Genomic DNA, 26,820 nt, shown 5'->3' with positions numbered 1-26,820 from the left:
TGACCTCGGGTTCATAGATGCTCAACCACTGAGCCACAGCAATCAGGCCAAAAATTTGTCTTTTCTCTGAAGTGTAATATACTAGGGTTGTTTTATCCTTTTTTTTTTACCAGTGTGTTGTTTAATGGATCATGTCAAGTCTAAGAACTCTTTGCCTAGCCTTATATCCTGAAGATTGGCCCTTATTTTTTCTTTTGTAAAAGTTTCATTGTTTTAAATACATGCTCATAATGCACTTGAGTTCATGTTTATGTAAATTGTGAGGTTCATTCTTTTGCCTCCAATTGTTTGATTGCACCAGCACCATTTGTGGAATAATGACCCTAGCACCCCACTTCAGAGCCACCAAGACTGGTTGAGGCCCTCCTCGGTAGCCATAGCTCCTAAAAAGCAGCCTTCACACAGCTCTCTCACCTTCTGCTACTGTCCCTGCCCCCCTCCCCTGTGGTTTCCCACCCTCTGCCCACACCTTTGTAAAACACAATCCCTTTATTAAAATCTCAAATTACCCACATTAGGCGAGCCATCTGTTTCCTCTCGCGACTCTGACATAACCCACAGATGACAAATTTTCCAAATCCCAAACATCAGGCATATACTGTCAATAGTCACAAAGTAATAATCATTTATTTTTCTGAAAAGTCATTTACAGGTATTTATAGTCAAATGGATTTCCACTTTCAGACAGATGAATATGAGAGTGTGTCAGTAAAAGAGCATGCAATCAAACATTTCCTTTGTTGTTTCTTTCTATTTTCACTGTGTCTGCGGTATTTGTAAGTATGGTATTTGCTCATCCAACTAAGATACCATCACAGTCATGTACGCTCACATCATGTATGCTCTCTGCATTTTTTTGGACCAAGAACTCTTTCTTGCTACCCAAGGAACACTACTCTGCAGGCTGAGACAGCCCTTCTCTGTCTCTGATAAAGGTGATTAGATCACCCATAAGTCTCTAAGATTTATATCCTCCTAAACCCCTTCCTTTATGAGGACAGATAATCAAGATCTAAGATGTAATGCAAAATTGATGAAAAATACATTCTTTCCTAGTTGTATAGAAGGAAACAAACCTGTCTAAGAAGTTAATAGATGAAATCAAGTAAAATCATAAAACTTTTCATAAAAATATTAGTTCGGTATGCTTGATTTCTGATTATTTCTATCCAAAAGAAGTTTCCCACGTTTTATTTAAAACTTAGCAAATATATCACAATTACAAATACTAAGTTGGATCTACATAGCCAAAATGAAGGTGGAGTTAAGACTATTATCCAGATAACTGAAGGTGAAAAAACACTTTATAGTAATGGCCATATATCTACATGCAAAGGAAAGTAAAGAACTGAAGCAGTTTTCTTGCTACTTAAAACAACCAGATCCATTTCTACCATATTTACTTATGTTATTCCAGTTTCAATGTTTTTTACTGAAAGGCTTGGGGTGTCCTCTATCTGAATGTTGATCTCAGTTGTGCCATTCATTCTGAGTATAGACACAGACTAAAAGAAAATACTGAAGTTTTCACCTTAACTATACAGACCGGTGATCAACATTGACCGCCATTAAATGGGAATCTTGCTTTTTATAGACTTATGGGAGGGCTGAAACGGACACTAACCCAACTCTCTCATGTTAGAAACATGGAAATGGGAATCCAGACAGGTTCAGCAATTTGCTCGTGGTCACCCTGATGACAGCCAGCCCAGTGCTTTCCTCTACATAGCGCTTAATTATACCATCACTTTACCACTGCGTCTCTACATGGCAAACCTTTCTGACTGTTTCATTCACTATGTTTTCTCCCTTCTGCATTAGGCCTGATCTTATCTAGGAAAGGTGAGGGAACATCATGCAGTCACAGCCAATCAGGAGGAGATCTCCCCATCCCTTCAAATAAATTCTGCATTTTAAATAATAATAGAACCAATGTGGATGTTAATTAGGAAGAACACTGGTCTGTTTGATGTCTTTTAAATCCATGTACTCATGAGCTTTTCTTTTGGTGGGCAGAGGGATGGAGGGAGAAATATGATGAAATCAGAAATGACTACTAGATTCGGCCGCTTCAGCTTGTCACATGCCGCATACAGACAGTCCAAATAGCAAAAATCAAGAAAGACTAGGCCACACAATTTGGGCCCCAATTCTTTAACCAGCAAATGGGACCAGTCAGTGCAAGAGACCAGTGCTTTCAGTGGCTTTTGATTTGATTCCACTGCCATAGACACAGTCCAGATTCAATGTCAAATTTATTTTAACATTGCAGTGAAAGTGCTAGTAAACAGAAAAATGAAAGTCAATATCCATCAAGCAAATTGCTCCTTATTTCTGTAACAAGGAAAGGTTTTTTGTTTTTTTGGCAAATGGTTCTGTAGTTATCGAATACAAAGACACTTAGAACTCATCTCCCCAATATGAAAATGTCCCCTAATGATCAAGTTGAAAGGCACATACCACTGCCCCAGCAGTTCATTCAAGTTGTCTTTAGCATGTGAGATTTTAATTGTGCTTTTAGCTTGTTATCAATGCAATATGGCCTTAAAAAGTGACATCCGTGCATACGTATAACTTCTCAAATGGACCAATCCTTTCCCCTCTTGTGACTTCCACTTTCTGAAAATCAGTTTTTCGTTAGTCCATGACGGTCTCAAAAGATGCACTTCACAGTTTATGTTCTATGTATCTAGAAACCAAGTTTGAATCATCCTTGTGTTCTAACACAAAATGGAGTTTCTTGAATTACCAGTGTGATGGTATTTCCATATTATCATTTGTTTAAATGCAAAAGTTCTGGAATATTATCTCTTCTCACTGGTTGTTTAAGGCTTACTTCACTTCCAGAAGAGATGATTGGCAAACTATTATCCATGTGGTATCTGATAAGATGGCCAACATTATCAAATATGTGATCCTTGGTCCTTACCTTGAAAAGGAGGAACAAAAGTATGTTAAATGATAATAGTTCTCCTGACAGATGCAAACAACTTGGGGGGGGAGGGGGGAAGTGGAGGAGGAGAGAGGCACGACACATAACCCTGAAGGAGGCATTTTGCTTAATGAAAAAAAAGAAAAGATACTTTTTAACTCTATATCCTTCAGTAAAAATACTTTTTTAAACAACTGTCCCTCCCAGTTTGGAAAATGGTAAGCACTTGTCATCGAATTCTCCCTTCAGTTGTATCAATGTTTGTATCATATATTTGTGTTCTATAGTTATAGAATAATTGTTATTTTATATTAATAATTATTATATCTTTCTAGTGAATTGATCCTTTTATCATTATACTAGAGGCCCGGTGCACAAATTCATGCATGGGTGGGGTCCCTCAGCCTGGTCAGCCATCGAGGCTGTCTTGCCCAGTTCTGTCCTGATCGGGATGATTGGGGTCTGCTAGCCGTGGGAGGGACAATGAGAGGTTGGCCATGGGAGTGCACTGACCACTAGGAGCAGCTCCTGCATTGAGCTACTGGCCAGTCGTCCTGTCATAATGGTTGCTTAGGCTTTTGTATATACAGACAATAGGATTCTTTGTCTCTTTTGACAGTTTTTCATTTTAGTTCAGGATCTTGTCTGTTTACAGGCAGCCTCTGCTCCAGCCATACATCCTTTATTGGCTTAACACCATTCTGCTGCTCTGCTCCTGTGGTTCCTTTCCTACACTACAAATGCCCTCCCCTTTAACAATTTTGCCCTCTTTCAAGCTTCATCTTAAATGCCAGACCCTGCAGGAAGCCTTTCCGAGTGCCTTCTCCAGAGCATTCCTCCATCCTGAGGAACACCTAATACTTTAGCTGAACCATTCTTATGCCATTCATCCTTATAATCATTTAAGCATCTATTTTTATGAAATCATAAGTATCCTGACAGCAAGAACTAAGTATGTGATACTGAGCAATAGTCAACTGGGCATAATCAACCTTGAACCATGGAGGTATTCATTTAATTCACTGAATTGAATTGAGAGGGGAAGAGATTATCCTGTTTCATCCTATAAGGTGCCTTCTATCAAATCTTTCCACTAACCTCTATTTAGGACTTGCTGCTCCAGTTGGAGGGTTCAAGTATATATAAACCCTTAGCCTTGAATACTCTTCAACAATATCAACAGGTTTGGGACCTGTCATTCAGAGTAAACTTAATTACAACATCCTGTAGGGACTACAGAGAGAAGGCAGTCATACCTTGCCTTCGGGATCCACCAGAAGAAGATGCTTTGCCTGGCCTCCCTGGAGGCCACTCAGCACATACTGGCCCGGAGAGGTGGCACTCTCTCGAACCAGAAAGTCCCCATCCTTTACTAAGAGGTTCTCTGCCGCCTTCCTGCTCAGCTTGCCATGGTAGCAGTCTTCACTCCTCAGCTGCTGCTGGATGTGCGGCAAAGACTGGGAGCCGGCCGGCTGCGCCGTGGCACTGGGCTGAACAGTTTCGGGTGCTTCTGAAGTCAAAACACAAAAGGGGACATCACCAAGTTAACTCCTCATCCATCCAATCATTTGATCGTGCATTCATTCAGCAAATATAACTTGAGCCCCTACTACGTGCCAGATGCTATTTGAACAATGCTGTTCCTGGAACACATGAGGGTTTTGTTTGGGGAACTTCCAACAGGCTCTAATTGAATGGTTAGAGCCTTTGGCTTCTGTTGCCAAGAGAGGTTCATCCAGGTGCAGGAGTTTTTCCTTCTGTTGAGAAATGGAACTGACCCTGAGCACTGCTTTTAGAACCGCCACAAAAGGCTTGTTATGTCCCAGGGGCTGTCTGTCAAAGAGAAAGAGGCTTACGCTGTATCTGGATTACAGACGACGTCTAAGATTTTCCCAAACTCTTTGAAAATGCCTACGGTTACTTTGGTGATGCCATTTATTTATTTTTATTTTTTTATTTATTTATTTATTTATTTATTTATTTATTTATTTATTTTTAGCATTTAGCTTTAAGAAAACACACAACAAATTATCAATGTGCTTCAGAGATGCTTCTAACTAAATACTTTAAAGCTGTGCTGAACCTCAGAGTATTCCTATCAAATGACTACTCTGTTTGTGTCATTCACTGGCCTGGACAAAACAGAGTCATTCGGGTAAAAGGAGGCATAACATCAGAGAGGCATGTCCTGAGACAGCGCCCCAAGGCTCTGCAGAGTAAGACCTGTGTAGAGTCAAGAGCACTATGATGACAAGGCACATCCAGGCAGCACTTGATAATAACTTTGATACTTTTAGTGATAATAATGACTGTGTAGTTCCACTTACTGAGTATGGCAGGCACTACTCAATGCTCTATATACTAGTGTACTATTTGGTTTCATTCTCAAAATTAGATAGACATGGATCTTTACAAAGGTTAGATGACTTTGGCAAAGTCACACTGCTACTATGGTGTAGGTCTGAGATTTAAAACAAGGTCTGACTCCAAAGCCCAGACTACTCATCACCACACTCTAAGGAGACTGACTTCCTTGCCTTGGATGGGAAAACCTTTCCATTTCACAAGGTCTAGCCACTCCATTCCTGTAGTGCCCACAAAGATCCTTAGATGATAACAAGGCTGTCAGGATGATACACAGCATCTCCAGAAGGAGTAACATAAAATTCTCAGGTCTGAATCCAGGTAAAAGTCATACGATTACTTATGGCAAATTTGCCTGGAAAATAACCATAGAAACCGAGCTTTGTCTTTGTAAATGCAAAGGACATTTTGCATAGAAACCAGCTTTCATCTTTATACATGCAAAGGGGGTGTTTACATGTCCTTATGCAAGGGTCCCACATGAACAGTCCTCTGGCTTCGGAGGTTCACAACTTACACAAGACAATCCTGTGAAGTCACTGATATGGGCAGTCAGTGCCCTGTAGACACAATCCAGTTCTCCTGTAAATATGTTAGAGTTTTGTCCCTGCTTAAGAACTTCTCTACATAACACAATTATAATGCAGCACTATTTAAAAAATATCTCTAGTCTATATCTAGTGTCTATTAATATTCTCCTCTAATGTTGCTGGAAAAGCCTGAAATAATGTGTCTAGATTTGATAATACTTGTAGTTGGTCTTAGTGCTGCCAACTTTGAGGCAAAACAGGGAACCTCTGATGAGTAGCTGTGTTGTATGTTTATCTTTGTGACCGAGAAAGTGTCTGTGCAGGCGTGGGGGAGGAGTATGCATGTGTGGGCACACACATCTTGGTGCATGGTGGCTTTTGGTTTCTTCTGAGAGTATGGTAGAGAGCTTTCGGACAAGGACACAACAAAAGAAAAAGAGACATTATATCATCGGGAAAAGAGGCAGCAGATCATGGGCCAGCCAGAAGGTCTGGACAATATTTTCCCAACACAGTTCCTCACAAGATACACTGTGCTAGGAGATTTCAGTCATCCAAACATTTACTGAAAATCTAATTCTATGGAAAGAGAATATCTCACAACCTTTTTGTAAATTTTTGTTTTGATGTTAAAAGTTACCCATGCTAGGTCGTTCCAAGATGGCTGACAGGTAAACACCTAGCCGCAGCCGCACACAACAATTTCAATAAAACACAACTAAAATATAAAATGGACATTACCCAGAACTACAGGAAAGTTGACTGACTGGAAATTCTACAACGAGAAGCAAGGAGAAAACCAGAAGGAAGAGCGGAGGAGCTGTTAAAGCCTGAGGTATGGAGACACGCAGCGCGCATGGAGAGGACAGAGCCAAAGAGGAGGGAAGCTGAGTGCCTGGGTTCCCTAGCGGGAAGGAGATAAACGCTCCGACTGTGCTGGGCCCCAGTTCCGACTGCTCTGAACCCCATTTCTAGGCCAGACTCCGGGGATCCAGGCTCATCCATAAGGCGGAGCCCCGGAGGAGCAGCGAAAGGAGGTCCCGGAGGAGCGCACATTGTGCGCAGAGAAGGGATGGTTGGCTGTGCCGCGGAATTGCCCTGGCGGGAAGGAGACAGGGGCTCCAGACTGCTCTGAACGCCACCTCCAACTCCACTTCCAACTGAACTGAACCCCAGTTCCGGGCTCATTGGGGGAGAGACTAGACTGTTTGAAAGCAGGCGAAAATCGAGGGCACCTTTCTCTCAGAGGTGCTGGCAGCGAGTACTGAAGGACCCGCATAGGCGGGGCTGACGGAAGCCAAAGCTGCAGGCTCCACCCTGAAACCCTGCCCCATCCAAGCACAACACAGACACTTTTAAGACTACCAACTCAGGAAAGCTGCGAAAATGTCGAGACGAAATAGATCACAAAAAAAGAAATGGAGGACAAAAACCGACTAGATATTGAGTTCAAATCTACGCTTACAAGGTTTTTTCAAGAATTTCCTAGAAAAGATGGATAAGACCTATGAGGATATGAAAAGAGATCAACTAGAATTAATAAGGAATCAACAAGAAATGATAAGGGATCAACAAGAAATAAAGAATACATTGACTGAAATAAAAAATATTTTACAGAGTCCTAAAAACAGAATGGAAGATCGCAAGAATCAAATCAAAGAGTTGGAACATAAAGAGCCAGAAGACACTCCTCCACAGAAGCTAGAAGGCAAGAGAATCCAGAAAATTGAAGATAATGTAAGAAACCTCTGGGACAACTTCAAGCGAACCAACATCAGAATTATGGGGGTCCCAGAAGATGACAGAGAGCAAGATATCGAAAGCATACTGAAAGAAATAGTGACAGAAAACTTCCCCCACCTGGTGAAAGAATTAGACTTACATGTCCAGGAAGTGCACAGAACTCCAAACAAAAGGAATCCAAAGAAGACCACACCAAGACAAATCATAATTAAAATTCCAAGAGCAAAAGACAAAGAGAGAATATTAAAAGCAGCAAGAGCAAAGCAGGTAGTTACCTATAAAGGAGCACCTATACGATTGTCAGCTGATTTCTCAACAGAAACCATGCAGGCCGGACAGGAATGGTAAGAAATATTCAAGGTGATGAATAGTAAGAACCTACAGCCAAAGGTAATCTATCCAGCAAAGCTATCACTCAGAATCGAAGGTCAGATAAAGAGCTTCACTAATAAAGAAAAAAAGCTAAAGGAGTTCATCAACACCAAACCAGAATTATAGGAATTGCTGAAAGGGGTTCTTTCAGAAGAGAAAGTAAATAAAGATAAAAATTATGAACAACAAATATGTAACTATCAGCAAGTGAATCTAAAAACCAAGGAAATTTTTTTAAAAATCTGATGAACAATATTAACTGTTGAATATAATAGAATCAGAGGTATGGAAGGGGAGTGAACTGACAATTCTTGGGGAAAAGGGGAGAGGGTGATGTGGGAAGAGACTGAACATAAACTGTGAACCTATGGATGAGGACAATGGGGAGTGGGGAAAGGGCAGAGGGTGGGGTGGGAACCTGGTGGAGGAGAGCAATGGTGAGGGAGGAAGGAAAGGAACATTTGTAATAATATGAACAATAAAAATTTATTTAAAAAAAAAAAGTTACCCATGCTAATTCGTTTAAATCTTGAAAAAACAAAGAAGATGAATCACCTCTGGCTCTATCACCAAATATAACCACTCGTAACATGGTGGTGCATTATCTATTATCTTGATCCTTTTCCTTACCTAAACTTTGAGTAAGATAATCATATCAATATAGTTTTTTATATGTAATACCCACATGATATTTAATAAATTATTGACTTGATATATTTTCCCAGAAGTAGTGAAGGTTAAAGAAGCAACAAGGAAATCCACTCTAGATTTAACTGAGACCAAAAAAGAAAAAGGGGATAGGAATCCTGGAAGAAAGTCATCATGCCAATTTGGAGTTCCCATTAGTAACTGAGACATATTGTTCACAATCAAACCTTCTGGAAAACACAAGATAGATGTGAATATCCACTCCATATGCAACTGATGGGCAAACCTCTGAAAAGGGGAATAGAGCTTAAGAAAGAAAAGTCTAACATGCAAAGTCTAGAATCAGCAATTGCAAGTAAAGTCAATGAAACGAGGGATGATACAGTTAAAGAAACGAAACTACTGTGAACTGTGAAAAATAGGGCCTTATTTGCATTTTGAGGGGGAAATAGGTTCACTCTATAAGATGTCTAAAAGTTGCTAGTAAAATATGTTAACATAAAATGTTAAGCATAAATGAAGGGCTAAAATACTATCCAGAGAAAATTTATCTGTAATATAAAGGGAAATGCCCATATCTATTAAGATATATTACAAAGCCACAGTAATTAGTATATAGTAATTAATATACTGGTATAGAATGGACAAATAAGCTAGTAAAAAAAGTATTCACATATATAAAAGGCTCGGAAACAGACTCGCATATATAGAGGAATCTAGTATAATAGAAATTGGCATTAAAGAAAGAGGATATTATTTAGTCAACAGTGCTTTGAAAATTAAAGTTTACATAGATAACATTGTTAGACCTCCTACCTCATATAAAATATAAAGTTCAAGTTGAATAAATATTGTATTTTACAAGTAATAAAGCTGATAGAAGAAAATTTAATAGAAGCTGGACAGAGAAAATTTTAATCCAAAGCAAACAGAAAGAAGATATACTGAAGATAAAAATGGAAATCAATGAAATAGAAAATAAAAAGCAATAGAGAAAATGAAACCAAAATTTAGGTACTTTCAAAAGATCAGTTAAATTTAGTAAACCTCGATAAACACTGATCAAGAAAAGAAGAGAGAAGACAAAAAATACCAATAACAAGAGAGAAGGCATCCTTCAGGCAATAAGAGGATAAATAAAGTATTATTATGGAAAAAATTTCATGTAGAACTGACTCTAAGTGAATAGAGCAAAATCCTACTAAATTTTTCAGTAAATTACACAGCCAACGAAACCACAGTCTCTCCTGCTCTGGCTGTTTGGCCTCTTAAGCAACCCCCAATCTCTTGAGTTTCTGTTGTGTTAAAACACCCAGTTTGCAGTAGTTTGTTACAGCACCCGCAGGAGACTAATACGAACAGAAAGCAGTGACTTACTTTCTCGGCGCCACAGGCTCCCCAGCGGCTGGGCGGAGCTGTGGTTCCCGGCAGAGCCCAGGGCGCTGTGGAGAGCCTGCGTGTTGATGTAGCAGGGGTCGTCGAAGAGATCCACTCGGCAGGTGTTCTTCATTAACGAGGCGTCTCTTGGGGACGACACTGCTCTCTCGTGGGCATTACCTGTAGTGATTAGTTGTGATCAGGGTATCGCGTTCTACTTTGCAAACAATAAATGAAACCATATTTGAGTGTAGAATTGATAGGAAGTCAAAAGCCACCCTCATCCCCTCCTAGGATTGAATATCAACCTTTAGGTTTGACCTGAAGAATGAAGATAAGCTCTGGTCTTTGAGGAAAAGCCCCCTCTCATTGGTCTCCCTGCCCCACGGCTTCAAACAGACAGAAAAGGAGCAGGAAGATCCCAAAGAACAGCCAGGCAGGAAAAAGGCTGACTGTCCAGCAGACAGACAAACTGGCAGACAACACTGCTCAGAGCTGCAGTCCAGAACCAAGAAAACACACGTGCTACCACATGGAAGCTGAATGACAATTATTCAAACTCTTTTTCAAAAGACTCATTCCTTGGTTTAAAATAATTTAGAGCGGGAATGGGAAGCCTTTCTCCTCTCTATGCTCAGTTTTGTTCTGCCCAGCACAGCCTTGCATCAAGGACTGGTGTTTCTGCTGGGTTTTTTTATTAGAAAGAACACACCCTTCAGATCATCTCCTCCACCTCCCTGACTCCATCCTCTCCTCTCCATTCTATTCTGCACATTGTGGCCAAAATGACCTTTTTAGAATTGAAAATCTCATTATATTTCTCAGAGGTTCAAAATCCTTTAATTCCTTCCATTGTATCTATAATAATAAAAGAATAATATGCTAATTAGACTGGACATCATTCTGATTGTCCTTCCTGACCAATCCAGGGCTGGAGGGAAGCCAGCCCCAATCCTCAGTGCCTGAGTGGCCCAAGGGAAGCCAGCCCGGGTCCGGGTACTGGAGGGAAGCCAGCGCCGGCAGCCGGGGGAAGGAAGGCCTAGTCTTGCACGAAGAATTTTCAGATAAAACAAAGTTTTCAACAAGCCTGTGGCCCTGCTCCTGGCCACCCAGCTTCCCTCGTAACCCCTCTTGTCCCGAGTGGGCTCACGTTGGCCTTCTTGCAGTAGGATCCCCACCGCAAGGCCATCTTCTCTGATTGACATGCTCTTCTCTCCCCTCCCCCATCATCCTCATCCTTCAGGTGTCAGTTCAAACCTCACTTTCCCAAAAGACCTTCTCAGAGTAGGCTCAGTCTCTGCTTTCCTAGCAGTCTGTCCTTGGCCTTTGTTAAAAAAATTTTTTTTAAAATATATTTTATTGATTTTGTACAGAGAAGAAGGGAGAGAGATAGAGAGTTAGAAACATCGATGAGAGATAGACATCGATCAGCTGCCTCTTGCACACCCACTACTGGGGATATGCCCGCAACCAAGGTACATGCCCTTGACCAGAATCGAACCCAGGACCTTTCAGTCCCCAAGCCTCTATCCATTGAGCCAAACCGGTCTTGGCTGTCCTTGGCCTTTGGAGTCCCTATCACAAGAGTAATACATTTTGTTGCTTACGTTATTATTATTTTTTTATTATTATTATTTTATTTTATTTATTTATTTATTTATTTTTTTTACAGAGAGGAAGAGAGAGGGATAGAGAGTTAGAAACATCAATGAGAGAGAATCACCGATCAGCTGCCTCTTGCACACCCCTACTGGGGATGTGCCTGCAACCCAGGTACATGCCCTTGACCGGAATTGAACCTGGGACCTATCAGTCCGCAGGCCGACGCTCTATCCACTGAGCCAAACCGGTTTCGGCACGTTAATATTTTTTAATGTGTGAACTGTCTCTAGACTGCATGTTCCATGAGGACAGGGATCCCATCTGTCTTGTTCACAGCTGCTACTCCTGCTCCTAGCACATGCCTGGCACATAGAATGCCATCAAAAACATCACTGGATGAATGGATATTAGCACCACAGCTCACTACCAGAGGGCAGGTAGTTCAAGCACTTTGTACCATCCAGATGGTTCTGTCTTGAGAATGCCAGGATGGAATTTTCTTTTGCTTTGCTATTGAAACTAGTACATTTATAGTTTTGGCCACGGGTGCTACAAGATCACCAAGATGCACATGAAGTGGTGACAGTGGCATTCCATCGTCCCACCATAAAACAACATCAGTCCTTCTGTTGTTTCAGTCACTAAGCCCCTCCCATGTGTCCCAAAAAACACCAATTTCATATTGGACTTCACATCACAGTGAATAGTGCCATGATTGTTGTACTGCAAAGCATGGGAACCCGAGAGTGCACCGACTCGGGGAAGCCCAACCTGAAGTCAAAACTCTTAACACCTGCACACCTTGTCTATTAGGGTCACATGTCACCTTGTGCCGTGTCATATTCTATACATGGGCTACCCTGAGGGAGGAGTGGGATTTCTAGAGGGAAGCGTTGGCAAGGCACCTCATTTGTTTGCAGCACATGACAATTTGCATCTGCTTGGTTAAGTGGATTTATGAAGTGTGTTATCTCGTTTAAACTAAACTTACTTTCACAAATAGTTAAGTGGCTAAAAGATCACTGCAAAGAAATCAAGAATTAAAGACTCTTCTTAGTACAAGCTCCTCCTTAGCTGCATTAGAGCTTATAAGAGTAATATAATTAGGTGCAAAGTTTGATCTACCAAAAGTTAAAATTATTGAAATTTGAAATGTGGATTTATGTCAATTTTATTGACCAATAAAAGATTTAAATATATACTGGGCTTTGATATTATCTAATGATAGTATTCAGCCAATGTAATTAGCAAGACATTTTTAGGAAATGTTTATCATTAACTCTATCTTCGAAATTTTCTATTTTTGTGTTTTATTATACATGCATAATATATTAGTATGCATGTCGATAACATACATAATTAAATCACCACTTATTTAGGAGTGCCTACTCATAAAACTTTACTGAAAGTGGAATATGATCAAAAGTGTTTGCAAGCAGTGTGCTTCTGAATGAACAGGGACCTCACTTCAGACCCCTGTGTTATCTCTTACTATTTCTGTGGTGTGAGGCATGCCACTTAACCTCTCCAAGTATCAGTTTTCATATTTGTAAAATGAGGGTGCCTTGCTTAAAATATGGTTGTGATGATTAAATGAAAAAATGTGGCTGAGATTCTGACTACGGTAAGCATAAAGCCTGCCTCCTAGTAGGCATACAATAAGAGGTTCCTATCAATGCTCAGTGTGTATTTATTCATTGATTCTGGGTCTTTGCACACAGTGCTTAGTTCCTACTGTAATAGCCACCTGTCCCTTTGCTTTTTATAATATATTTTTATTTATTTCAGAGAGGAAGGTAGAGGGAGAGATAGAAAACCTCAATGATGAGAGAGAATCATTGACTGGATGCCTTCTCCACACCCCCATTAGGAATGGAGCCCATAACCCAGGCATGTGCGTTGACTGGGAATTAAACTGTGACTTCCTGATTCATAAGTAATGTTTAACCACTGAGCCACAGTGGCCGGGCCCCATCCCTTTCTTGACCTAATTTCCATTTATCTTGTAAGATTCTGCTCTGAATCCACCTCCTTTAGGAAGCCTTCCGGTAAGTTCCTCCCTTCCTCAGGCTGGACAAAGGAGGTGCCACTCTCTGATACACTGAAGGCATCTGCTTACTTGTCTGTTTTCCCCTTGAGACTAAAAATTCCTTGAATCCATTTATCTGTGTACCTGCTGCATCTTCAATGTCTGGTCGAATGCAGATGCTCAAAAGAAAAATGTCTGTCAGCTGAATGAGCAGATGACTCAGTGTCGACCCAGGTTGACCCCACCACGATCTAAAGATCCAGGGCCGGCCTTCAGCACAGGGCGATGCTCATCTGCCCCTCATGGAGTGCTGGCATGCGCTCACCACACCAAGTGTGCCATCCCACAGGCTGGCACAAAAGCGCCCATGTCCTCACCCAGTCTTTCCTGAAAACTACCATTCTTTTCTTTTTCTTTCAAATTTGCCATTATATTTAAGTCAGCAATGTTGTCTTAAATTAAAATATATATATATCATCCTTTACTCAGATTTAAAATCTTTCTAGGGAGAAGCTTACCCACACCTGCCAGCTGCTCTGCAGGCCCAAAGTCCTCTGTGCCAAGTACGACCGAGAACCATCCGACCAGCCCAAGAGGAGGTTTCTGGCAGAATGCACTAGTAAGTACACACACGATGTGTACATTGTAAGTACTAAGAGTTGTAAGTAGGGTATGTGGGAATTTAACATCTTTTTTATTAAAACTATCAACATTCCCATTTTAAATTTAAGGTTGGGGAAACATTATCTTATTTTGCTATTTCTTTCCATAAGGGAATTTATTATTAAAGATAGAGATATTTTATACATCTGTAAATAAATACAATTAACTCCTTTAACAACCAAAAGCCTGTTGTTCAAGCCTGTTGGGATTCAAGTTTTAAGTCAATATTTGAATAAATCAATGTCTTGGGAGGAAAAAAACCAACTCTTATTGAAAATATTTGTATAGGTGTCTCCCAAATGCTTATGTATGAATCTCTGGGGAAAAAACCATAAAAAATGTCTATTTGCTATTCTGGTAACTGCTATTAATTTGCTCACTGGTCAAGAATTTCGGATCACTTTTTAAACATATGCCTAATGCAGACTCAAGGTAGGAACACCTGATTCCTGTGTGTCCATGGATGAAAGGATACCAAGTTAGGGACGTCCTTCCTGCCACAATGGGAAGAACCACACCTGTCATGGCCCCTGCACAGGGCTGACTCTCTCTAGCCCCATGGTCTCAGGGAGCTGCCTAGTATTCTGGTTCCCACTGGAAGTAAGGAACCTGCTTTTTAAAAGAAAAAAATGTTGTAGCTCAGTGCTTGACCTACAGGTCAGTAAGGAGGCATTGAGTGAATTGTTGAAGAAATCCTATATAATAAAAGCCTAATATGCTAAATGTCCAGTCATCTGGACGGCTGTTCAACCAATCAAAGCGTAATCTACTAATGATATGCTAAGGCTGCTCAACCAGTCGCTATTGCATTCACTGACCACCAGAGGACAGACAGTTGACCGGTAGACCAGTGAATATGATGATCACTGACCACTAGGGAGCAGACACTCTGACCAATAGGTTAATTTGCTGCTGGGGTCCAGCTGATTGGGATTGAGCGAGATGGACTGGACATGCCTCGTAGCACTCCTGTGATCCCTCCCCAGCTGGTCAATTTCCCATGTCCCTGCCCAGCTCCTATTGTGCACTGGTGGGGGTCCCTCTTCCTGGCCTGGGCCCGCTTGCAATCTGGGACACCTCGGAAAACGTCAGAGAGCCAGATTTGGCCCAATGGCAAAATGATCATTCGCTACAATGTGCACTGACCACCAGGGGGCAGATACTCAACACAGGAGTTGCCTCCTGGTGATCAGTGTGCTCCCACAGGGGGAGCACCCCTCAGCCAAAAGCCAGGCTCATGGCTGGCAAGAGCCTCTCCCACCTCTGCAGCAGCACTAAGCCGTCAGTCAGACATCCCCCAAGAGTTCCTGGATGGCGAGAGGGCACAGACCAGGCTGAGCAACCCCTCCCCCACGTGCACGAATTTCAGGCACCGGGCCTCTAGTGAAGACTATACAATGAGATCAAGGCAGAGCATGGAGACAGTTCCATGGAGTGTCAGCACAGGTGGAAAATGGGTCCTTAGGTGAGGGGTTTCCAGAGAAAGGAAAAGGAGGGAGGGAGGGAGCAATTATAGCTCACAGGGAGCAAAGTTTTACTTATTTTTAAATCTCCACCCAAGGATATTTTTCCCCATTGATTTTTAGAGAGAATCGAAGGAATGGGGAGAGACATAGAGAGAGAAATATCTATGTGAGAGAGACACATCGATTGATTACCTCCCGCACACACCCCAACCAGAGTCAGGGATGGAGCCTGCAACCGAGACATGTCCTTGACCGGAATTGAACCTGAACCCTTCAGTCCACAGGCCGACGCTCTATCCACTGAGCCAAACTGGTTAGGGCAGGGAGCATAGTGTTAAAAAGACATTTACCATTCATCTAATTTGTTTTAGTTGGATCATTAAGAATTCGCTTAAAAATTTACATAACTTTAAAGAATAGCATGAATTTTTAATTTCTATCAAAAGAAGCCATGCTTTCGAAGAATTTTATTTACTGCATTACTAACTACTCCTCGTATTTTTTCAGGTTGGGGGAAGGTGGTAATCACAGCTATACCCAAAACAATAAATCCTCATACTGTCCCCACTGCATAAAAATAACAAAATTAATAGATTACATTGGCTTAATCCCATCAGAAATACCAAAGGATCCTAGGGAGTTGACTACCTTCTATAGGGCGAGTTCCTGCTAATTTCCTTAGCGTGCCTCACATGTGGTCACCCAGTTCTCCCCTCTCCTCAGTGTATTATTTTCACTGTCCAGTTACCTCCCCCTGCGAAGCTGCAAAAATTTCTTTCCTTAATGAACACATTAATGAATGCATGAAATGGCTACCTGGGGATCCAAGATGGCTGCTCGGGTAGACATCTAACCACAGCAGCACACAACAATTTCAATGGAATACAACTAAAATGTAGAGTGGACATTGCCCAGAGCTACAGGTAGTCGACTGACTGAAAATTCTACAAGAAGGAAAGAGAAAACCAGAAGGAAAATCAGAGCAGCTGAAAAAAAGCCTAAGGTACAGAAACATGCTGCGCGCCCGCATGCACACGCGCGCGGAGAGGTCGCAGCCGGAGAGGAGGAGAGGGCTGGGTGCTGCCTGGCGTTCCCTAGCAGGAAGGAAATAAAACCCCCAGCCTGGGCTGAACCCCCAAACCGGCAGCGCTGAGCCCCAGTTATGGGCCAGACCCTGGGGACCCAGGCTCCGGCAGGGGGAGACGGGGCTGTGAGGCGGAATCCCAGGGGAGCAGCGAAAAGCAGGGCCCCGGAGTCGCGCGCACATTGCATGCAGAGGACTGAATGTTGACTCTGATGCTGGATTACGCTAGCCGGAAAAAACAAAGCCTCTGGTGGCACTGAGCCTCAGTCCAGACTGCTCTGAACCCCAGCTCTAGGCCAATCCCTGGGGACCCAAGCTCAAGAGGGAGACGGGGCTGTGAGGTGGAGTCCTGGGAGAGCGGTGAAAGGCCGAGCCCCCGGAGTCCCGCACATTGCTTGCAAGGGAAGGAATGTTGACTCTGATGCGGGATTGCCCTGGAGGGAAGGAAACAGGAGCCCCAGCCGTGTTGGGCCCCAGCTTCAACTGCTCTGAACCCCAGTCCTAGGCCAGACTCTGGGGACCCAGGCTCAGGCAGGGGGAGACGGGGCTGTGAGGCAGAATCCCAGGGGAGCAGCGAAAAGCGGAGCCCCCAGAGTCGCGCACACTGCGCACAGAGGACAGTCTGTTGACTCTGATCCTAGACTCCCCTAGCGGGAAGGAGAAAAAAAAAGCTCCAGACTGGAGGAACGCGACACCGGCCAGCCGGGCACCAGCAAGGAGTCGGGCGACGGGGCCCCCGGGGGCGGGGGGGTGGTGCCCCTGAGCCCTCGACCACTGAGCAACGGAGCCAAGGCCGGGGGCTGCTTCCTGGGTGGCGCCGACCCCGGCAACAGGCTGAAGCAGCGCAGGAGCCCGCGGAGAACAAAGGGGTGCCACAGGCCAACCTGCTGAGCTCCCAGGACAAGGAGAAAGAAACCAAAGAAGTTCTCAATGTGAAGAAATCAAGTGAGAGCAAAAGATAGTAAAATTACTTAAGAATACAAAGAAGATCTTGAAAAAATCAAAGACTAAGTCAGAACTTAACTCACCAGCCAACATTACAACATAAATGCGTTGTGGTTTTTTTTGTTTTGTTTTTTTTTTAAAAAGGACAGAATGTTAGAACGGCGGTGGCCAGGCCTAGAGTGGCCAGGCACAAGGCAGTGGCAGCCAGGCCCGGAGCAGCAACAGCCAGGTCCCAGAGCAGCAGCAGCCACAACCAGAGCATCAACAGCCAGCACTGGAGCAGCCAGACCTGGGGTAGTGGAAGCCAGGCCTGAGGCGGAGGCAGCCAAGCCCAGGGTGGCCAGTCCAGGAACACCCAGACCCAGAGTGGCCGGGCCCGGAGAAGCCGGGCCCAGAGCAGCCAGGTTGGGAGCAGCCAGGTCCAGAACAGCAGTAGCCAAGCCCGAAGCATCCAGGCTGGGAGCGGCCAGACTCGGAGCGGCCGGGCCCGGGGCAGCCGGGCCCAGAGCAGCTGGGTCGGGTGCAGCCAGGCCCGGAGCAGCGGCTGGTAGGCTGGGAGCGGCCAGGCCCGAAGCAGCCGGGTCTGGTGCGGCCAGGCCCGGAGCAGCGTCTGCCAGGCTGGGAGCAGCCAGGCCCGGAGCAGCCGGGTCTGGTGCGGCCAGGCCCGGAGCAGCGTCTGCCAGGCTGGGAGCAGCCAGGCCCGGAGCAGCCGGGTCAGGTGCGGCCAGGCCTGGAGCAGCAGCTGCCAAGTCCAGAGCAACTAGGTCGGGAGCGGCAGTGACCAGACCCGGAACAGCTGGTTGTGGATCGAACCAGAGCAACAGAGGCCAGGCCTGGAGCAGCCAGGCCCGGAACAGCTTGCTCCTCGCCTGCCCCTGCCCCACGGCTGCCTCTCAGACATGGCTGGAAACTTTTGTGGGAACTTGAGGGTCTGCTGAATCAAGTGATGAAGGCTTAGATCTGGATGTGTTGAGTTAGTATAGTGCTGGGGTGTTGATCTGTGAGTGCCTTGGGTGGGGCCTGGATGAGGTTGGTTGACCTATTTGGAAATGTCTTTTGTGTGAAGTGTATCATTGGGCATGTGGAGGTATTATTGATATGAGAAAATGCTAAGTAACTGATTCACTATCTGAAAAGGGATTTACTATCGGGGAAAGGGAGGGAGGAAGAGACTGAACATAAACTGTGCACCTATGGATGAGGACAATGGGGGATGAGGAGGGGGCGGAGGGTGGGGTGGGAACCTGGTGGAGGGGGGAAGAAATGAGGAACCTTTGTAATAATATGAACAATAAAGATTGATTAAAAAAAAAAAAAAGAAAGAAATGGCTATCTGTCTGTATACCTTGTTTTTATGAAAATAGTTTCCAATTTGCGAGTGGCCGCCCTGCACCTGTGCCTCGGAAAAGCTGCACCGTGTCAACAACCACAAACCGTCATCAGACATTTAACGCCCCGGCAGGCCTGGGGCAGGTGGTCCCGGGATCGGGACTCCCGCTTCAGATTTCTCTTTGTTCCTTTTGCCAAGCAGGAATAAAGGTTCTCTCTAAGTCCGGGTGGATTTGACAAGCACTCGTTTTCGCATTAGCCCACTGCCTGATCTTCGGAGCGGGAGTCAGAGAAAGCACCTTTCCAGGGCGAGCCTTTGTGTCAGAGCCACGAGAGGCTCCGGGAGACAGGAGGACGGTGTGACGGAGGGGGAAACATGAGCCTCCAGAGGGACCCGCATGCGGCCCCAGGGGTCCCTCAGCATGCAGAGCCTGTAGCCGAGGCAGAATGTGTTCCGTATATGCACCTGCCTTTCTTTCTTTCTTTTTTTATTTTTTTAAATATATATTTTATTGATATTTTACAGAGAGGAGGAAGGGAGAGAGATAGAGAGCTAGAAACGTCAATGAGAGAGAAACATCAATCAGCTGCCTCTTGCACACCCCCTACAGGGGATGTGCCCGCAACCAATGTACATGCCCTTGACCGGAATCGAACCTGGGACCTTTCAGTCCGCAGACCCATGCTCTACCACTGAGCCAAACCGGTTTCTGCACCTTCCTTTCCCATCCAGTGTTACAGCAAGGTGCTCACATGACCAGGTGACATGAAAGGAGTAGGGAGGGTGGCCGATGGGGAAGGGCGACTGTACCTACCGATGGCCCTGCTTTGCTCCAAACAGTTCTCATAGACGTTGCTGCACTCGGAGTTCCCAGGCTGCAGGGACAAACACCTCGTGAGACATTTACAATCGTAGCATCCGTTCCTGAACTTCCCCCGCAATCACACTCGCAGCAGACAACTTCACTTTGGGATACAGGAAGTGCCTGGCAGATGCAAAAAGGAAACTGGGGCTTGGGGTGAGCAGTATGGACTCCTTTCCATGGTGCGTTGTTGGGAGCCGCAGAGATGGGGGTGAGGGTCATCACGGCTGCCGCCACCAGGCACACCCTGAGGGACACTCCTGCTGGGAGCTCACATTCCGGGACTCTGCCCAAGGCTCTGTGAGAAGGTGTGATTTCCAGGACACTTGTCTAAGCACTGGTCACTTGGCAAACCTCTGTCTAACCGTGAATGGCAGATGGCAGCCCTACTCTGCTGGGGCTTGTGCCAGGCACTCTCATCCTTCAGCATCCCGTGCTCCCTTCAGTAATGGGACGGGACCCAGGGAGGCCTTCAAGAAGGGGTGTCTGTGCTTTAGGAAGATAACCCAGCGGTTTCGTGCGGGAGCTTTTGGGGGCATGAAATTAGAGATAAAGAAGGGGCTTTCAGAATCATCTGGACAACTGAGGACTAGAACTTAGAAAGATGTGGCTAGGAGTGGAAAAGGTTGGCTGTATTCAAAAGACATAGAATCCTAGGTCTCTACAATGTGTGAGGAAAATGAAGGAAAAAAAAAACACCTGTAGATCATTGAAAGAGTGGCAATGCCATGATTTAAGGTGAATAAATCAGGAGAGGACTATGTATTGGAGTCCAGGAGAAAACATTCAGTTCAGTCTTGATATAAACAAGCAACTTTATGACTTGGCATCACAGCCGAGAGAGGCAACAACCGGAAGAAGTTGGAGGACCACATACACAGGTGTCAGGCCCCAGGGCCGTGCACTGGAGAGGGCCTTCCTGGTGGTGAGACAGGGGCTTGGCTTCCCAGGGGGAGGAGATGCAATACAAGACAGAAAAGAAAAGATGTAACGTACTTTGAAATGCATCAAACATAAGCTGGATGAATGGAGGATAGAACTGCATAAGGTGACTGAGCAAATATAGAAAAATGTTAATGGTTGAATCTAGATGGTGAATCTATGAGTGTTCACCATATAAGTCTACCACCTTGTCTGTATATTTGAAAATATTTAGAATAAAATTTGGAAAGCCTGACAAAAGAAAGAAAACAGCAACTAGAGACGTGGGATCAGCCTCACACCATGGAAATGTTTTAGAAGCTAACAGAGGAGGTCTAAGAAAACACAAGGCGGCCAACAGGTATCAAATGCTGGAGACAAATTCAGAATACTGAAGAAGGAAGGAGGTTTAGCAATTAACCATTGATGGCCAAAAAAAAAAAAAAAAGAAATTGGTGTCTACTGTAAAAGTACTTTCTCTCAAGTTGTCAAGTGGAATTCAGATCTTAAAAGTGTAGGTAAAGATAGTTGTGTGTTTTTTTCCACAAGTTTGTGGGTAAAAGATAGAGGAGAGGTAGGACATTATTAGTTGGGTTGAAGGGGTCCAAGTTTCTGTGCAGACAGAAGGGAAGGAACCTGTAGACAGAGAGAGAATGCAGGTGGTGACAGAGGCTGGTGACAGAACAAGGGCGCAGAGTTGGTAGGACGGGTGGGTGGAATCAGGAGCCCCGGGGAAAGACCAGCTGTGGAGACAGTAACTAAGGGAGAGAGGCAAGGAGAACATAGGAAGACTTGGAGATGGGGAAAGAAGTTGAGGATAAAGTGTTGGACTGCCCTGGGGTTCCCAGTGAAGTGAGATGTGAGATCAGCTGCAGAGGTTGAGGTGGGGAATTGGAGTAAAAATGATCTATGCCAGGCCCTGTCAATGATTCACACTCTGGCTCAGTACTGAGGAAGACGATACTTTCTCTAAATTAGCATTTGGAAACCCACAAATGGTTAGGGAGATTTGGGGGAAATAAGAGATCAACCGAAGGACTTGTATACATGCATATAAATACAAACAATAGACACAAAACTCTGGGGAGGGAGGGCATGTATTGGGGGTGGGGGGGGGGAAATGGTATATGTACAAAGATAATAATTTAATTAAAAAATTTAAAAATAAAAAAATAAACTCTCTAATGATAAGGACAGAGTCACTTTGCTAGTTCCAATCCTAATAAGACATTACTTACCAAATAGCACAACTTTTCACACCGTATGGGGCAGTAAGCCATCTGTTCCGTGGTTTGAACTCTGACCCGCACATCTGAAACACCACCCACGGGTGGCTGCTTTCCTGGTATTTCATTGTAATACTCATGATCGTCTCTCTCCTCAGCAGGGCCATCAATATGCACCTCCTCACTGTAAGGCAAAAAAGAATCCGCAAGAGGCTGGGCGGGAATTCAAATGCTGTAGGGGATGCAGAGGGGTCAGAATCACGCAAATCATCTTGAAAAACACTGCATTCATGTTTTAAGTCCACAGATGTGCTTAAGCCATGTCAAACATCTGGATGGAAGCAACCAGATGGCTGAGTTGTTTAGATTTCTGTGGACAATTAAAGTGGGATAAGCCAACCAAAGTGACAAGGGTGATGCTTCTGTGTCTCCTTCCCACACCCAGGAATTAAAAAAAATTATATATATATATACACTCCCTGAATGTGAGACATTTTTTGTCAATGGTTCATAAAAATACAAAGTTTTCCCAGGTACCTTTAGCATGCTTTGTACCATTTCACAAATGCTTTGCTCAAAGAAAATGTAGCTATTGGGCACAGGGTCTGGCCCAGTTTAGTAAACCAAGAGGAAAATAATTAAAAAGCTCTGGCCAGCTACCTTGTCTGCATAAGTCTGCAGGAGTATGTGGGATTCATAAATAAATATCAGAACCATATGTAGCAAGAGGGTAGATTGATGTAAACATGCATTGTTTTTTAAATTGAAACAGGGCAAGAAAACAAGTGTACTTTTCTTCCAAATTGGAATTAGTAAACGTTTCTTATGAAAAAGAGTAAATCAAGTCCTTTTGGGTTGAGCCAATTCCACTGACAACACACACAGTTTTGTTGGGCTCATTACATGTCAGCACAGTGACAGCACTAAGCCTATAAGAGCTGCCCTGGGAGAAATTCAACGTCGGCACCTCCTGGTAACCACCTCTCCTTTACTGCCCTCAACCACCTCATAAAAGGTGAGCTCCAAACCCAGTGTTTGTTCATACCCAAAACAACAAATTAGGGGAGAGATGCATTTAAAAGTGCCCAAGAGTTTTGCTTCTCAGATGTGAATTCTGTAAGCCAGGGGCCTCATCGCATTCCACCGGCCTGAACGCGTTCGGCTTTCATTGCAGCCTTTCTGTGCCTGAGACAGAACCACCAGATCCTTGGGTCACCATTTAGCTGGAGCTGACCTATTTGCACTGCAAACCAACAACCCAACAGGAATTCTTGCAGTAGACATTTGACTCTTACTATTTTGCTCTTCTTTCTCAAAGAATTTTGTTTTTACTGATATGCTAGGGCTTTGGGGGTTGAAATAAATCTGAGAAATCTATTGATGTTTATTATTTTATGATGCTCCTTAATTCATAGTGCTGTGTAACATCAGAGAAACATGGCTGATCCCTTCTCACTTTTAGTTTCTTCTTTCATTTTGTTACAAGCCAAGGAGCAATAGCTGGACAAACATGAATGGAAGAAAAATGGAAAAATGCCATATTCATTTTAAAATTAAACACAATATAGTAAGTAAATAATTACAGAACTGTTGGCTGACCTTTCACAGGAAGTACTCAAAGAAGGATTTTTCAAATATTGTTTAAACCGGAGCTCAAAAGCCTGCCCTATGGTAGTTATGACATCTTGGGCCATTCCACTGCGGCATTCCAAAATGTGGCAGGCTGCAAAAGGATATACAAAAAAATTATAACCAATTTTCGATAAGAGAAGATTATATGAAGTAAAAATACTTCCAGAACATGACCTCGTAATTGAATAAACAGAAGGAGGTAAAAGCTCTCTTCAGCTCTGAAGTGGTATAACAAGACCTCATATTTCTTTTGAAAATATATTTTATTGATTTTTTACAGAGAGGAAGGGAGAGAGTTAGAAACATCGATGAGAGAGAAACATCGATTAGCTGCCTACTGCGGACCTCCTACTGGGGATGTGCCCGCAACCAAGGTACATGCCCTTGACCGGAATAAAAACTGGGACCCTTCAGTCTGCAGGCTGACACTCTATCCACTGAGCCACACCAGTTTCGGGAAGATCTCAGATTTCATACACATCGAGGAGCAGAAACACGCATAGTCTATATCCAAATATCTCAAAACACAAATTCTCGTCTCGAGGCAGGTATTTTTGGGATAATCTTCGTAAAAGTAGTAGGACAATTTTGACGAATACTCAAGGTCGGTGTTAGCTCTGGAATTCAATACAGGAAATGCTTAGGACAGCAGTCTGCAGGGAAGATGAGGTTTTCAGCCTTGTCCTGGCATGGGATGCTACAGAAAGCTGACAAAAGGTACCTTTCCAAACCTCTCTACCCATCTCCCCCAGAAGAGATAAACACCTAGTGATAATAAGGCTTGAGAATATCCCTTCCTCTAGCCAACCCTTTGCCCTGTAGCTGCCAGTGATGGTCCGGAATCCCCATCATCGAACCCTATGAAAAAAACTACCTCCAATAAGCATCAGAATCAAGATTTTGCCGGGACCGGTTTGGCTCAGTGGATAGAGCGTCGGCCTGGGGACTGAAAGGTCCTGAGTTCGATTCCAGTCAAAGGCATGTACCTTGGTTGCGGGCGCATCCCCAGTACGGGGTGTGCAAAAGGCAGCTGATCGATGATTCTCTCTTATCGATGTTTCTAACTCTCTATCCCTCTCTCTTCCTCTCTGTGAAAAATCAATAAAATATATTAAAAAGAATCAAGATTTTGTGAAGATGGCATTATCAGAAGATATTACAAGTTTTAGTAGACACTCTCTGAGAAGCAGTTCCTGGGAAGCAAACTGGAGAAGACTAGTTGTGAAGGGGGCAGCTGCCAGAATGCCACCAACAAAGGAGCTCGTGTTCAGGGGCTGGAAATCACTCTCCCCTCCATCAGGAATGCCATCCTACCCGCTGAGAGGTTGGTGCCATGCTTAGGGCCTTGCAATAGGAAGATTTCATTGAATTGGAGGTTTCAGAAGAATGGCTTAGAAAGAGTCCTGAGGATGACTTCAAGATAGAGGCAATGTCTCGTGAGAAATTTTTTAAGATATATATTGGTTTGTATACAATTGGGGAAAAGCTTGATAATGGTTAAATAGGTACATGAATGTTATAAAAACTCAGCTGTTCTCTGAGAACAAAAAAGATTGGGTGCTTGAAGAATTACGATGCTTTTCCAGTATCTAACCTACCATGTTTCCCCGAAAATAAGACAGTATCTTATATTAATTTTTTCTCCCAAAGTTGCACTAGGTCTTATTTTCAGGGGCTGTCTTATTTTTCCATGCGCTAGGTCTTATTTTTGGAGGATGTCTTATTTTCGGGGAAACACGGTAGGTTAGATACTGGAAAAGCATCGTAGATCCTGGGAACCCTAAAACCAACACTAGGAGAATGAAAGAATGATTAAAGGGGACACAGGAGAGGAAAGGAGAGATGCCTGACTTTATGGAAGGGCTTAACTGCGTTGATGTGGAAGCTTTGCATTGTCTTGGCCAGAATGTTGAATTTACTTAAAGTAAGAGGCAACTCATTCACCTGTGATTGAACTTGTAGAGCCTATAATAGTAGGTTATGGTAAAACTTACACTGATGTTTCTTAGCCAAGCATTGAAAATCATGTCAAGAAATGTCAGGTGCTGCCCTAGCCTGTAGACTACAGGGTCCCAGGTTTAATTCCGGTCAAGGGCACATACCCAGGTTGCGGTCTTGATCCTCAATGGGAGTCATGGAGGAGGCAACCAATCAATGATTCTCTCTCATCATTGATGTTTCTCTCTCTCTCTCGCTCTCCCTTCCTCTCTGAAATCAATAAAAATATATTTTAAAAAAGAAATGTCAGATAATTGTAATTTTAGATTAGTTTGATGTTTGTTTAAAGGATTTATGTCTGACTACTTTTGGAAGGGATGGGGGGCAGGGTGCTATTACAAAATCAAACAATGCTCAGGTGTCAAAACCCCAAGAATTATTGATCATTCCTTATAAAGTTGTCCCTTTAAAGAAGCAACCTGGATCCTGAAGTAGACTAGGAGCTAATTACAGTGTTGAAAACACAATTTATATCCTTTCCAAACCAAAGGAAAATGTTTGATCTATCTTTAGACTGACATTTCATGGACCCTTTTTTTTCTCTAGTATCTTCACATAGCGACCAATGCATAAGTATTTCAAAAATATGTTTTGATGGAATAAATTCATATTTCCCCAAATCACATAAATAATTCTATTGTGAGGAATTATCTTCAATTTTATTAAAATAAGACCTTCAATGGCCCCAATAGTGGGCAGGTCCTTCCAGGATTCAATGGTGCAAGTGACTGCATGGTCTTTGAGTAAGGTGACCAGACGTCCCGATTTTTGATAATTTGTCCTGTGTCCCGTGTGATTTTTAAAAAAATCCTGATGTTTTGAAAGATTCTTTTAAATCTTTTGGACTTTTTAAAAATGCTGTGGGATGCAAGACAAATTGTTAAAAATCGGGACTGTCCCACCCAAAGTGGGACGTCTGGTCACTTTGTTGGCGGAATGCTCTCTTCCTTCCTGGTCAGGCCTCATAGCCTCAAACCTACAAAATACCCTAGCTGAGTAAAAAAAAAAAAAAAAGTGTGTTACATTGTGATTAAAGAAAAAAAAAAGGCAATTCACTTGAATTTTTTTGTTTTTCACCTCATAAATTCTTAGTCCA

At 43.5% G+C, this 26,820-nt stretch overlaps 1 protein-coding gene across 1 annotated transcript in view; it reads right to left on the bottom strand.

Moving 5' to 3' along the window:
* Positions 1-605: 605 nt before the first annotated feature.
* Positions 606-26,820, bottom strand: part of SHC4 (SHC adaptor protein 4) — a 117,459-nt gene continuing 91,244 nt past the window's right edge. The window contains exons 7-12 of the mRNA XM_036442802.2: positions 23,694-23,817; positions 22,107-22,278; positions 19,900-19,960; positions 9,967-10,146; positions 4,189-4,442; positions 606-2,929 (exon numbers count right to left, since the gene is read on the bottom strand). Of these exons, the coding sequence (XP_036298695.1) occupies positions 2,774-2,929; positions 4,189-4,442; positions 9,967-10,146; positions 19,900-19,960; positions 22,107-22,278; positions 23,694-23,817 (947 nt within the window). The 3' untranslated portion in view covers positions 606-2,773. The remainder of the gene's footprint in view (positions 2,930-4,188; positions 4,443-9,966; positions 10,147-19,899; positions 19,961-22,106; positions 22,279-23,693; positions 23,818-26,820) is intronic.

This window comes from Pipistrellus kuhlii, unplaced genomic scaffold (genome assembly GCF_014108245.1).
Source record: "Pipistrellus kuhlii isolate mPipKuh1 unplaced genomic scaffold, mPipKuh1.p scaffold_m20_p_1, whole genome shotgun sequence".
Taxonomy (NCBI): domain Eukaryota; kingdom Metazoa; phylum Chordata; class Mammalia; order Chiroptera; family Vespertilionidae; genus Pipistrellus; species Pipistrellus kuhlii.
The sequence above is the reverse complement of the archived record's forward strand: the minus strand, read 5'-3'. Positions and strand labels throughout refer to the sequence as shown.